Here is a 13,779-nt window from a genome sequence, read left to right on the forward strand (position 1 = left end):
TCCAATTGTTCTCTGCATTGGGGATCTTGATGCGTTCACACTGCTTTTCGAGTTTCAAAAAGATTATTATTATTCGTAACAGTGCAAACCCAAAATAAAAACAAGATCCTACCTCCCCACTTTTGCGATTTTGCCCTCTCAAAGTAACAACGTTATAGTTCCCCGGAAAAGGCCACAATAATCAGATTACCTTTCCAAACAAAAACACATTTTTTAATAGCCAAAAAGGAAAGAAAAGAAACTGTAGACCTCGAAAAATAAAGGAAAAAAAAAAGAGAGAAAATGTTGCCTGGAAAAACATTTTTGAGGCGGACCAGCTGGAACAGATAACCCATTGGGATTCCACGACAAAACAGCCCAGAAGCATCTTCAGGTATCCATATCTGCCACGACCACGAGTCTGCCACGCGCCTGTTCCCATCATTCAATCCTGTCCCTTCACGTGTCAATCATCCAACGGTCCTCACCATTTCCCTCTGCTTTATATCTTACCCTCGCCACACTCCCTTCCGAGTCACTCACCATCGCAGATCTCTCTCCTCAAAGATTTTCCCCCCTCTAAACTCCACAGCCACGGCTGTTTCTTCGTTTTTTTTAAAAAAAAAGAGAGAATGATGCTGAAGGCTGCGCCTGCTTTTGCGCTTCTGAATCCTGCTAAAGGGGAGAACTTGGGTCCCCTGTTTTCGTTTTCTACCCAATTTTCTCGCCAAGGCTCTGTGTTGACAAAGAACTTCCCGGCGAGGGATGGAAATGGGGGCTTGGTTGTGTATGCTAAGAAGGAAACCAACAATCAACCTTTGACCGGTATCCTTTTTGAGCCCTTTGAAGAAGTGAAGAAGGAGCTTATGCTTGTGCCTTCCGCCCCTCAAGCGTCCCTTGCTCGCCACAAGTTTGTTGATGATTGCGAAGCCGCTATCAACGAACAGATCAAGTTTGTCTCTCAAATTTTCATTTCTCCTTGCAGTGATATAATGGGTCGGGTCATGACTTTTGATATGTTTTTCCTTCCCTTTTTGTGGCAGTGTGGAATATACTGTTTCGTACATATACCATGCCCTGTTTGCCTATTTTGATAGGGATAACGTTGCTCTCAAGGGTCTTGCCAAGTAATATTTCGCATAACCTTTTTAACTGTGTACTATATTCACTTATATGTTGGCAAATTTTCTAAATAATTCCTTTTTTTTTTAAATTGTTATTTCATTTTCGTAGATTTTTCAAGGAATCCAGTGAGGAGGAAAGGGACCATGCTGAAAAATTGATGGAGTATCAGGTGTTTGTTGATACGCATCGTTTTATTTTTAATCCATTCTGGTTTTAATTATATATATATATATAGATATCTTGTATGCGTTTTAATTTCTCGAGATTCATTATTACGCTCCTATAACAGAACAAACGAGGTGGGAGAGTGAAGTTGGAGTGCATAAACAAGCCAAATACCGAGTTCGATCACCCAGAAAAAGGAGACGCACTGAATGGTAATGCTGTTGTAGCTTTTGTTGATGGACTCCCTGATTTTTTTTAATAAGTAGTAAATGATTTTCCATTCCAATGCTTATCCAAATGAATGGGTGGCTATTTTCTTTGGAATAGTATGTGTCATTATTAAATGAGGACTAGATTTTTATATGGGTGACTTACCAATGATCTTTGGCCATTTTTTGACATGTAACATCAACAACAAACAGGGACCAGGTTTTGCTATGGGCCGCCTTAGCTCAGCATGTTTGATTTCATTAATTAGTAGCGCAATATCCCGTGTAAAATATCACCCAAGTAGTTTTCACTCGCAGGCACACAGTTAATTCTCCTTTCGTTTGTTAGTGTGTTGTCACTATTTTTGATTAATGGGAATGAATTTTAAATGGTTCCTTTTGTAAGGATTTGTCTAGAATTGCCTAATTAGCCCCTTTGTATTTCTATCTTCCCTGGATTGTCTTTTGAACTTTTCGTCGTTGTTACTGTTTATGATGTTTCTGGTATCAACTTAAGGTTGGTTCTGATTTGTCACACAGCTATGGAGATTGCATTGTGTTTCGAGAAGTTGGTGAATGAGAAGCTTCTCAAGTTACATGGTGTAAGACATACAACATTAATTTTTTTTTTTTTGGGTTCTTTTTAACTGCTGCGAATTTTACTTTGTGATAGGACATCATCTAGAGTTGGGTCCAATTAAGTTCTGATTTGAATATCATCATGGTCCTTCAACCAACCATGAATTTGAGTTGTGAAATTTTGGGACCAGATACTTGATGGGTTTTTGCTGAGCTGTGTTTTAACTTTGTGCAACAGGTTGCCACCCAAAACAACGACGCGCAGTTGGCTGATTTTGTTGAAAGTGAATTTTTAGTTGAGCAGGTGATAAGAAGGCCTCTGCTCTTATGTAGTTACTAAAATTATAGTAATCAGATAAACCCCAAATCAAGTCTACTACTTATGTGTATGTTGCATGCTTTTTAATACAATACTTGGGTTCTCGTTAATAGGTGGAGGCAATAAAGAAGATCTCGGAGTATGTGGCTCAGCTGAGAAGAGTGGGCAAAGGACATGGTACAGTTGGAACTAACTTCTCATGCTTCAATTTGTTCATCTCTCTATATATATACGTGCTGTTTCCTGTGGATGAAATTATTATTTGTACTTTTCTTTAAGACATTTATTTCTTTTGGAAATTCAGGTGTCTGGCACTTTGATCAAGCGCTCCTTCATGAGCACTAGGAAGCTGTCGCTTGATGGAGCATTTTGTTTTAGATGTTGGCTTTAGAGATTTTGGTGGGGATGTAGTTGCGGAAATTTGCTTGAGCTGTTGATAAAAAAGGTCATGATGAATGCCTTTAGTTTATAGGTTCGTAGTAGTTGAGCACCGTGAAACTTAGACCTTCGTGCTTTGAGCCTTTTGACAAATTAAGTAGTGATGTTTAAATCTGCGTTAGAAATGGTCATATATATATATGTTTCTAGCTAGTGTGAGTTGCTCCCAACCATTATGTCGGTTTTGACGTTGTAGTGCTTCAAACACTTAGCGGCATAAATTGATTGGGCATCTCGGTGTTTGTGTTTTACTGTTGTTTGTGAGCCAATAATGTTCTATTTTGAATATCAAATTAAGATCAGGTCGAGTGGAGAGTTGCAAATTGTATTGAATCTTCACAGGGCTCTAAGCCTCCATTTGCGCGCGGCTGCACTTCTATTGTTCGTAATATGGTGGGGCGGGCGCCGTTCTTTGTTCTTTTTCCCAAAGTCCTGGCTTTTGCCTTTCCTTAAACAAAAGCAATTGTATTGCCCTATGTGGACTACTTTCCGGTTCAGTCGATACCCGATTTTTCTGTCACAGAAGCCAGATGAATTCTTGAATCCAAGTTTCAATTTTTCCACACAAATGGCACTTGATCACAGCTTGATGACTTCTGATTAAGAGTCAAATTTAAGCTTCAAGGCCATTTTCCCCCTTGGCTGGAAATGGTTGAGAAATACAAAAATTTGAGTACAAGTTACAAATTACAGTCACTTGTACAGTAGAAAAAGGAGGCCCAACAAAAAAAAAAAAAAAGCTGAAAAAACAAAGAGCTAAAAAATGATCCGAAGGATAAGGCCGGCCACGACGATGTGGCAGAAACCCCTGAAAAATTGTGCTGGAAACTACAAATACAAGGAAGTAAAGCATTCCTTCCGTCCCACTTTGATAGTCATGTTTTCCTTTTTCGTCTGTCCCAAATTGTAGTCCAATTTTCAATTGAAGAATGTAGTTATATTTTAATTTTCCTAAAATACCTTTATTCAATGTAAGTTGTTGTTACTATAAATCTACCCCATTTAATGAGAGTTGATTCTTTTGTTACTATCAATTCAAGTTTCCATAAAAGTTATACTCTAATTAATGTGAGGGTATTTTAAGAAAATAGTTACCTAAATTGATTGTGAAAAAACAACCAGGACTATCAAAGTGGGACGGAGGGAGTATCCCAAGTCCCAAAGGAAGTAAAGTAATCTACAAATACAAGGTACATGAGTAACGAAATAGTAATACCCTATACGAAACTCATAGCTCCATTGTCAGACTTTCTTGAAGATATGAGGAGCAGAGAAGGTGATTCGAAATATCAGAAAGTGGTGGGAAGTGGGAAGATCACTTTGCAAAGTATCTCAGAAGAACTTTTGAAAAATTAGCTCATTCAAAGTATCTCGCATGGGCTGGTGGCAAGGGTTCAAACCTTGCCTCCCACCAATATGTCATTCTTGTGGCTTGCTTCAAATCCAGACGGGTGCGTCGTGCACCCGTTTGGTCCGGTGGTGGTTCTGTCCCCATCGGTCCCCATAGGCTCAGTTGAGCCTCCCCGTAGATAGAGTAGGAGTAGGGTTGACAATTGACAAAAAAAAAAAAAAAAAAAAAAAAAAAAAAAAAGGGTATCTCGCATGGGCAGCCGAAGATGTCCCAGAATGGGCACTCAAAGTCAAATTAGCCGTGGGATGTTCTGTCGTTGACCGTGGAACTAATTTCATTCTGCACAACATCTTGAATTAGAGATTTCTTCTTCTCCATGTGAGGTTCTCCTCTTAAGCCTCAGAAAAAAAAAAAAAAAAAAAAGAGTTTTCGTTATCAAGTACTCATAATTCTAGTACAAATTTTTCCCCCCCGGAGTGTACAAGGTATAATTCTATGGGTTAATCACATTTTATCCCCTTAAAAAATACCTCATTTCTCAGTTTACCCCCTAACCTTTAATTTTGCTCACTTAATTCCCTTTAGGACAAAATTGTCCTTGCATTGTTTTGACTTTTCATTTACTTTGTTTTCCTTTCTTTTATTTCTTTTTCCCTTTCTTCTTTATTTAATGAGTAAATCTTTCTTACACTGACGGTGTATACACTATCATCGTTGGATTCATGACGTGTGCAAAAGTTGAATTTCAAATTTAAATTTGGTATAGTTGTCAATCATCCAACGTTAATAGTGTATACACTATCAGTGTAGGAAAGATTAATCCTTATTTAATTCTTCCTCTTTCCCACAAAAATCTTCACCTTAATGATTGAAATTAACGAAGATGAATTGCAGAGATCTATCTTCTCCTTAAATGATTAAAAAAATATTCAAATCACTTTCCTAAAATATAATTTTTTTAGCCTTTCAATTCTTTTAATTTTGGATTTTCCTCTTTCCTTTCTAATTTCTCATTTTATTCTCAAGAAAATATCATAAGATGAAATTGTTTTCCTTCTTTTATTTCTTTTTCTCTTTCTTCTCTCTTTCATCCTTCCCAATAGAAATTCCATTTCAACGAAAATTTTTGTTTTGAGTTTGTAATTGCATATTTCTGGATGAAGGTTTAAAAGGCATCAAAAACTAATTTTGATTTTTTGTATGATGCCACGTGTCACAAATTTCAATTGATGATTATTAATTTGGTCACAATTTTATCTTAAGATATTTTCTTGGGAATAAAATGAGAAACTAAAAAGGAAAGAGGAAAATCCAAAATTAAAAGAATTGAAAGGCTAAAAAAATTGTATTTTAGGAAAGTTATTTGAATATTTTTTTAATCATTTAAGGAAAAGATAGATCTCCGCAATTCCTCTTTTTTAATTTCAATCATTAAGGTGAAGTTTTTTGTGGGAAAGAGGAAGAATTAAATAAAAAAGAAAGAGAAAAAGAAATAAAAGAAATAAAACAAAGGAAAACAAAGTAAATGAAAAGTCAAAATAATGCGAGGGCAATTTTGTCCTAAAGGGGGTTAAGTGAGTAAAATTAAAGGTTATGGGGTAAACTGAGAAATGGAGTATTCTTTAAGGGGATAAAATGTGATTAACCCTAATTCTATTCAAATCCAGTTGTCAATTTTGAGAGAAATTGCATCAATTGTCCCTCGCGTATTATTAATATAAAATTTTAGTTCTTTAGAATCAATTGAATAATTTTAGTCCCCAGTAAATAAAAAAAAAACTCACCTTTTGGTTTCTGGTCGCCTTCTAGTCGAATTCCTAGCCAGATTCAATCACATCTCATCTCCTTCTTTGCTAGTTTTTTTTACGATTTTCCGTCATAACTGGTCAGAAAATTATTTCAACATATTTTATAACTTGATTTTGGCATCAATCAAGTCCCTGAGTCATTTCAAACATACTCAACTTTTAAATCAAATTCAAAATCGCTACATAAACACAAATCAAAAGTTCAAACAAATTTTAAATTTCTTACTCTAATTTCTCAAATAAAATTACTATCAAATTACACTGAATGACTTCTTCGATCCTAAAAATCAATGTCCTGTGAGAAATTTGAATCAGATAACTGCAAACAAGAGAATGCCATTTTCATACTCAAAGACCGAAATATGGCAAAACATATAAAAATGATCCAATTCGTCCTGCAGGAACTTTCATAAGAGTAAGACAAACATTTTGTTTCAACCCATTACACCACAAAATTAACTGAAAAGTTAGTCATTAAAAAACCTCCAAAACAACATTCACTGATTAGACTCGATTTTTTTTTTTTTCCAAAAATCAACCTAAATCAATCCCACAAAGAATGAAATGCACAATAGATTCACAGTCAGAGGGTTTGGGTAGAAAAGAATTAGGAAAAATAGTGGATTAAGTGAGAAATTTGATCAATATTTAAGTGAGTTGCCATATTTATCCTTTAAAAATTGGTCATATAATGTGTCCATGATTCATTTCAACCAAAATTCAACTGGAAAGGAAATCAGGGATCAAAAGTGAGATTTTTTTTTTTAATTTCTTAAGAACCCAAATTGCTTATTTTAATTTTAAAGAACTAAAACTTCACATCGGTAACACATTAATTTTCCCTAGATTAATTACCGAATAATGGGCCTTCGGGCCACTGGACCCAAAAAATAAAGAAAGAGAATGAGAGTACGCAACGGATCTTCTTTGGGGAAAGCCTCCTGTATAAATTACACGTGCCTTCCATCCGGCGATCCATTTGCACTTTTTTGACAACATCATAAACTCATCCAACCATTCCAAACTAAAGTGAAAGTACACTGCTCTGCACGCAAGGAAGCCGCGGTCTTATGACTTGGAGCAGGAATAGAAAGCCGAGGTCTCGTTCAAATTCCTCAACAAAAGGACGACACACATCGCCGGAAACCTGTAGAGGGAGAAAGTATTAACCAGAGAATTCCGATTTTCGATGACCAGATTTATGCTAATTCTAGTGTATATATGTTTAGCGGCGGCGGGGACGGCTACAATTTCAGCCGCTGATGAAAACTTTGATGTCCGGCATCATCTTTCAACGGTATCGAGGTTGGTAATGTTACATACTACTTAGTTTACATTTTCGATTTGGTGAAAATGAGACTTTTACTTTTTATTTTCAGTATTTTTGTTTTTTCTTTGTTGGTACAATGAGGAATTATCTTGTTGCGTAGAATTTCAGGCGAACAGCACCGTCACTGGAGTGTTTTTTTACTATGCACATGCGTGTTGCTGATTTTGCGGTCTGTTTCGTAAATGAAGGAGCAAAAGTCTAGTAATTGGGAAAGCTTACAAACTTGTCTTTGCTTAACAAATTGAAAAAGTAAAATTTTAGCTATGATTTTCTTGATTTGCTGCGCTTACTAAAGCATTAAGCTTTTACTCGGAAATAGAAGAGGGAAAGGGGGAGGGGGGACACTAAGTCAATAGAGTCGGTGTCATTTGGATTTAAAAGAGCCTTTAAGTTTGTAGGAAATTTTTTTTTTTTTGACATAGCGGTACTGAATTCTGATTATTTTTGTTTGTTTCAGATACGGTGTTGTGAAAGACATTACAAGCAATTCATTTGTACCATCAAAAATTCCTGAGCATTGTACTCCAATCCATTTAAATCTTGTGGTAATATGCGTTTATCATCACTCTTTGATTGTTTCAAGATTGGGATGTCAGTGAAGCGTATCCTGGTGACTTAATAACAACGATTCAGAGCTATGTTTGTGATAATGACGTTTTAAATGCTTTCACTTGTTGTTCAAGTGGTAATAGGTAGCACTACTTTTCATGTTTAGGGTATAAAGGTGATGCTAGCTCGTTCATCTTCTCATTAGTCATCTTTATCTCAAACATTACTCTAATAGTCTCATAGACTTCACTTCCATGAGAGAGAGTGGTGAATAGCTACAGCAAGACGTCTTTCGGATCCTAATACCAATAAGTAGTTCATAATCACATAAAGAATCCTAGACACTTGTCTAAGTCAGTTAATTTATGGAACAAAGAAACTGTTACATTTTTTTCGAGGTACGATGATGCTATTGCATTGAAAAGAAAACGTACCTACTCTGGAAAAATATAGAATCCTTAATTGTTTTCTTCCTTCGTACAAAATTTTGTATCTTGTCTAAGTTTTGACTTTGATATCCTTGTTTTGGCTACCAAAATGGGAGTAGACTTTATGAAATTTAGAGTATCAGCTTCCTAAACTTAGGTTTACAGTATGTAATCTGAAGTTGGAGTTGGGTAATGTCTTGTCCAATATCTATTTTCCTTTTGTCATAACAACAGTTTCAACACTCTATTGATGCTGTGCAAATGATAGCACATTATTGCACGCAACTTCATCAGAACTTTCAAAATAAATGAAAAGGTTTGTTTTGCAGGCAAGGCATGGTACACGTGCTCCAACTAAGAAAAAGATGAGAGAATTTGATGCCCTGGCCTCCCGCTTGGAAGTCCTCTTGCATGATGCAAAAGAGCTGAAGCAGTCGTCCGACAAGATTCCTTCATGGTTTTGGGGATGGAAATCTCCTTGGAAAGGAAAGCTTACGGGTGGGGAGTTGATCTGCGAAGGTGAAGATGACCTATACCATCTTGGAATTAGAATCAGAGATATGTTTCCGGAATTGTTTAATGAGGACTACCGCCCTGACATATATCCGATAAAAGCAACACAGGTTCACTATCTTAATATTCTTTTTTACATATATTTATGAGACATGTTTTGAGTTTTTATTTGTGACATTAAAAGCAGGCCAGAAGGCTATCCATGCCTCTTGAGGCCTGGAGAACCAATCTGGTGAACTTTTGGTTTTCTGTCGTGGAACTTGGTTTACAGTTTACTAGGGGTGACCACTGGTATGTTGGTTTAATTCATTATGTTATGGGGTTTATCGGATGGGAGATAATAGATGTATATAGGGAATTAATGCTTTGTGTTTTGGTAGGTTGCCTGATTGATGAGAACTTATGTGTTGGGTTTTGCTCTGTACCATACACAGAATAGCTTTAATAGCTGCAAATTTGTAGTGTCATCAAAATAACTTACATTTCTCCTTGAGACCTTTTATCCTCGTATTTGCTTCGCATCTGAAGCGTATCTGTTATAAGAATTTAGCACATGCACATGACAACCAACTTACCGAAGTTGTTCCTGTCTTTTATGGCTGCATTTCTGAGCAACAAAAGATTGATGGTGCAGCAGCCATAATTTTCTCTATTACATTCTTAGCCTTAATTATTAGCTTCTGCGATTGAGTAGGTTCCTCGGGCGTCAGCTAGTGCGGTGGCATTTGGCATGGGTCTCTTCAGTGGAAAAGGGAATCTTGGCCCAGGACATCATCGTGCATTTGCTGTGATAAGTGAAAGCCGTGCTAGTGACACAGTGCTAAGATTTCATGATTGTTGTCAAAATTATAAGGTACTTTTATAGATCTTATGATGTGATCTCAGAGTTTACATGATTAGATTCTGAATCAGTGCTTGTACTGTGGCATGTCGCTGATTTTACCTTTTCTTCCATCAGCCACATAGTATACATGCAAGATTTCCCTCTTTATCCAAATAGTTTTATCATACTTATTTATTAATTCACTAAACATCCACTAAACTCTAGAAGGGTAATTTAGGGGAAGAACAGCTTTGACAAACCTAATCCAATGGTTCCTTTTCAACAGTTGCTTGTGGTTTGAGGTGGGAAAAGGGATATTAACAAAATATAAATGTATCTCACGTGTCCCAAAGTTGGATTGATGTTTATCACTGTCTCGAGAGGATCAAAAGTTTAGGGATTGCTTTTTTTTTTTATCTGTGTACGCAGAGTTTTAGAAGAAGTCAGGAACCTGCTGTTGATAAATTGAAGGAGCCTGTCTTAGATGAAATTACTACTGCACTGGTTCAGCGTTATGGGTTAAACTTCACAAGAAAGGATACTTCTTCTTTGTGGTTACTATGCAAACAGGTACCAGCGTATCCAGTATCCTGATGGCATACTGCTGAATTAAGTATCCTTTCATGATTTAATTGAAATTATTATATCATCTCACTGCAAACTGACTTGTTTGTTCCAGGAAGCATCCTTACTGGAGATATATGACCAAGCTTGTGGTCTGTTCAGTCCATCTGAGGTTACATCCTAACTCTTTATGTTTTTGCCCACTGCACTTGGCAATAATCTTGTTACATGCTTCTTATTTGAAGATGTCCTAGATTCCTGGAATTCAGATGGGAAATTTTACCAGACCCTAAACTCTTACGGGCTTTGGTTATAACTGCATGTTCAGTCATCATCTTGTATATTATGTTACTATTGTCGGAATTATAGCAGTATGTAATTAGTCCTTGGATCTGATTCTCTCTGACCAAAGTATCTTCTAGGTTGCTTTATTGGAGTGGACAGATGATCTGGAGATATTCATACTGAAAGGCTATGGTAATTCTTTAAACTACCGAATGGGAGTGCCATTGCTTCAAGATGTTATTGAGTCCATGGAGCAAGCAATTAAAGCTAAAGAAGGTGAAATATACCAATAAACTAATTTTTTATGGTCTTTTACCTTTACATACCATTACTTTGTTTTTTGGCGGGACAAGGGAGTTGAAGTTTTGAGTTATGTGAAGAAAATTATTTTGACGGATCTGAAATTTTACTATAACATGTTGCCAGTCTAAAGTAGGCGGTATTCTAAATCAGTACCCATTGTATTAGTAAACCAATAGATTTTCTGAACGATTTAGTGTTTGGTGCAAGATGGACTAAAGAAATAAGAAATCTACTTTAGCTTAAGGAAGTTTGAAATAATAAAAAGAAATAGAGTGGAAGCAGATAAAGTTGGTCAAGGGAAAGGAAATAGGCAGAATTCATGCATCTGTAGTTAAGTTCTAGTGACATTGTTGGAAAGCCATTAGGTCAAATGGTTCCAATATAATGTGAGTGTATGCTGGCCGTCTCAGAGAAAAGGAACTGAAAATGTTCCTTCCTGTACCGTGCATGTTATCTTAGTGCCAGTCATTTTGCTTAAGTGGAATTCTTGTGTTCTTGCATAAAATTGACTTGTGAGTTGGCATAGTATTCCTAATTTATGACCATATAGTAACCGTGGAAATCAAAAGCTTTTCCAATGCATTATTGGATTCTTGTAAAGTGGTTTGACAGCAGCAGAAGAAGTGGACATGCTCTGTCAACTGAGGATTCACCAGTCTAGCTGATTTGGGACATCAAAATTGTTTTTTTTTTTGCAGAGGGATATGTCCCAGGGAGTTATGAGAAGGCAAGATTGCGTTTTGCTCATGCAGAAACATTGCTTCCATTTTCTTGTTTACTTGGACTCTTTCTTGAAGGACCAGGTGAGTGTATTCACGTTTTGTGCATCCTTGGTTATATTTCTATATGCCGCTTATTAGTAGTCTTATTCCTACTGGATACTGCAGAATTTGACCGAATACAAAGGGAAGAACCTTTACAACTGCCTCCTAAGCCACCGCAAAAGAGGAACTGGAAAGGTAGCATTGTGGCACCTTTTGCTGGAAACAATGTATTAGTCCTCTACAGCTGCTCTGACAACAATTCAAGCAAGTATTTTGTACATGTACAACATAATGAACATCCAGTTCCAATGCCGGTAAGCTCTTCATGGATTTTATGAGAACATCTTCCTTGTGTTAATCTATTTGTCATACAAAGACTTCATCGACTTGTTCTTTTATTTTTGCAATGAGCAAATGTTTTAGCAAATACTGATGCCAGCAAATGTTAATCATTTCCATTTTCTCAGTCAATCTTTTATCTATCTGTCATGAACTGGAACTTTTGAAAATTCTTTTCAAAGTGCATGCTTCTTCTTTTCTTTCTTTTCCTTTCAATTAATTTTTTGCGCTTTCTAATAGGTAATTGTTCAACTCTTTGTAGTACATTAGCTGTATGAGGAGTTTTTTTTTTTTTTTCCTTTCTTGTTTTTGGACCCTGGCCATGTTTTCCAGCTTTCTTTTATGTTCCCTCTCATTCTTTTTAACTTTTAACTTTGTCTATGGTTTTTTCCTTGTGTATAGGGTTGCAAGAACTCTGATTTATGTCCATTTGACGTGTTTAAGGTATCACTTCTTGATAGCACATCACAGTATTCTGAACTGGGTTTTAAGAAATTATGTTTCAATCTAATTTGTTAAAAATCCATTCCCTGTTCTTTCAGCAACAAATAGCTGCACCTCATTTGAAGCACGACTACGATGCACTTTGCAATGTAAATGTAGAACAATCAGAAAACAGACATGCGAGCAGCAGGATATCAAAATTGTTAAGTTGGCTTTTCAATTGCAAGAATGTAGATGCTCAGGCACACCATTTTGAGCTATAACTTGTTTGAGACAATGAGCAACTCTTTACCATTTTATGTTCACTAGAAATAGCTTTCTGTTAGCTTAGTGTCGCTACCATCCGATAAAGTGCAGCTCGGATCCTACCTGTGACTTTCACGGATGCAGTTCTGGAGATTGGCTGCTTTCTAGTCTTCATGTCTAATTCTAGTTGTGGCAGCTGAGAGGAAACTGTGCGGCTGACTTTTTTGGGCCGAGTCTTAATGCCACCGCTAGTAGCCTCTTATTTTTCTTGTTTTGTTTTGGAGCTGTTGTAATAACACGAGGATCAAGGGGTTTTTCTTTCCCTTGCCGTTTGATTTGTCACTCTGTTCAGAGTTTTGACAGTATCTGATCATTCGATTGCTTGATCTTGTATTTTCTAGAAATAAAATTGTAGTCACATTTTAAGCTTTGGTGAGGTATTTTATTAAATGTTGCGCCCTAGGCTAAAGTATGGTGAACCCATCACCAACTCAAAAAGGCCCAACTGCCCAACAAGAGAGGGGGGAGGGGGGGAAATAAAAGAATGGTACTGCGGCTGGCATAGGCTAACTGGTCATTTTTTTGAATATGCAAGGTTTTGACCCGAATAGCTTAGGCTTTCTTTGGGCAACAAATTAGAGCGCTGTTTTTGTGTTGAAGAAAAGCTTGCAATTCTGAATATGATTGTTGACTTGTTATTGGTTTTCTCCAGCCGGCTCTGTTTTTTCATAGGATCTCTAAAGTTCTAAAATTTTCTCATTAAGTCGTATGTGGCCGTGGTTGCTGGAGGCGGGCACACGGGGAGCATGACAAATGCTGTTCGGATTCTTGTCCGATAGTCGAACCGAAATCTCCGGCGCTTTCAAGCCAATGCTTCCTAACAGCGGAAGTACCGAATTGACATATATAGTCAATGTGAACTGGTCATCCTTCTGGTAGAGAAAGCTTGAGCTGGCGACTCGCATGTGCCTGAGGGTGCTGGAAGTGAAAATCCGCTCACCTTATTGCCCTTGCCTCCAGCAACAAACTCACCAGTCAGATATTCATAAATAAGAGTTAGAATGAATTTTATTTTATTTTTATTTTTGAGCAGACGGCTATTCTTAACTTTGAGATGACAAATGTGCTAGGCGAACTTTGAGGTTGAAGACTCCCGGTCTACTAGAACCTGAAGATTAAATGAGCTACTCGTGTCGCAAGTGTCAATTATCCAATTGA

At 36.9% G+C, this 13,779-nt stretch overlaps 2 protein-coding genes across 2 annotated transcripts; both read left to right on the forward strand.

Moving 5' to 3' along the window:
• The first annotated feature begins 508 nt into the window (after positions 1-508).
• Positions 509-3,171, forward strand: LOC113761847 (ferritin-2, chloroplastic-like). The gene is made up of 8 exons (XM_027305003.1): positions 509-931; positions 1,023-1,106; positions 1,213-1,273; positions 1,394-1,481; positions 2,019-2,080; positions 2,296-2,361; positions 2,490-2,553; positions 2,681-3,171. Exons 1-8 carry the CDS (start codon positions 612-614, stop codon positions 2,719-2,721), a joined length of 786 nt encoding a protein of 261 aa, XP_027160804.1. The 5' UTR covers positions 509-611; the 3' UTR covers positions 2,722-3,171.
• Positions 3,172-6,978: 3,807 nt separating this feature from the next.
• On the forward strand, positions 6,979-12,991 carry LOC113761655 (multiple inositol polyphosphate phosphatase 1). Its single transcript, XM_027304730.1, has 11 exons — positions 6,979-7,278; positions 7,761-7,848; positions 8,610-8,903; positions 9,488-9,646; positions 10,046-10,186; positions 10,296-10,352; positions 10,603-10,741; positions 11,467-11,571; positions 11,656-11,846; positions 12,274-12,315; positions 12,414-12,991. The coding sequence occupies exons 1-11, from the start codon at positions 7,163-7,165 to the stop codon at positions 12,576-12,578; spliced, it is 1,497 nt and encodes a 498-aa protein (XP_027160531.1). The 5' UTR covers positions 6,979-7,162; the 3' UTR covers positions 12,579-12,991.
• Positions 12,992-13,779: the final 788 nt, after the last annotated feature.

Source organism: Coffea eugenioides, chromosome 2 (genome assembly GCF_003713205.1).
Source record: "Coffea eugenioides isolate CCC68of chromosome 2, Ceug_1.0, whole genome shotgun sequence".
In the NCBI taxonomy this organism is placed as follows: domain Eukaryota; kingdom Viridiplantae; phylum Streptophyta; class Magnoliopsida; order Gentianales; family Rubiaceae; genus Coffea; species Coffea eugenioides.

Excerpts from the sequence above, each read along its gene's own strand:
- LOC113761847 (XM_027305003.1), top strand. The coding sequence starts at position 612 with ATGATGCTGAAGGCTGCGCCTGCTTTTGCGCTTCTGAATCCTGCTAAA. Across the intron at positions 2,081-2,295 it reads AGCTTCTCAAGTTACATGGT|GTTGCCACCCAAAACAACGA; the intron begins GTAAGACATACA and ends TTTGTGCAACAG. Across the intron at positions 2,554-2,680 it reads AAGAGTGGGCAAAGGACATG|GTGTCTGGCACTTTGATCAA; the intron begins GTACAGTTGGAA and ends TTGGAAATTCAG.
- LOC113761655 (XM_027304730.1), top strand. The coding sequence starts at position 7,163 with ATGACCAGATTTATGCTAATTCTAGTGTATATATGTTTAGCGGCGGCG. Across the intron at positions 8,904-9,487 it reads ATCCGATAAAAGCAACACAG|GTTCCTCGGGCGTCAGCTAG; the intron begins GTTCACTATCTT and ends GCGATTGAGTAG. Across the intron at positions 11,572-11,655 it reads ACTCTTTCTTGAAGGACCAG|AATTTGACCGAATACAAAGG; the intron begins GTGAGTGTATTC and ends TGGATACTGCAG.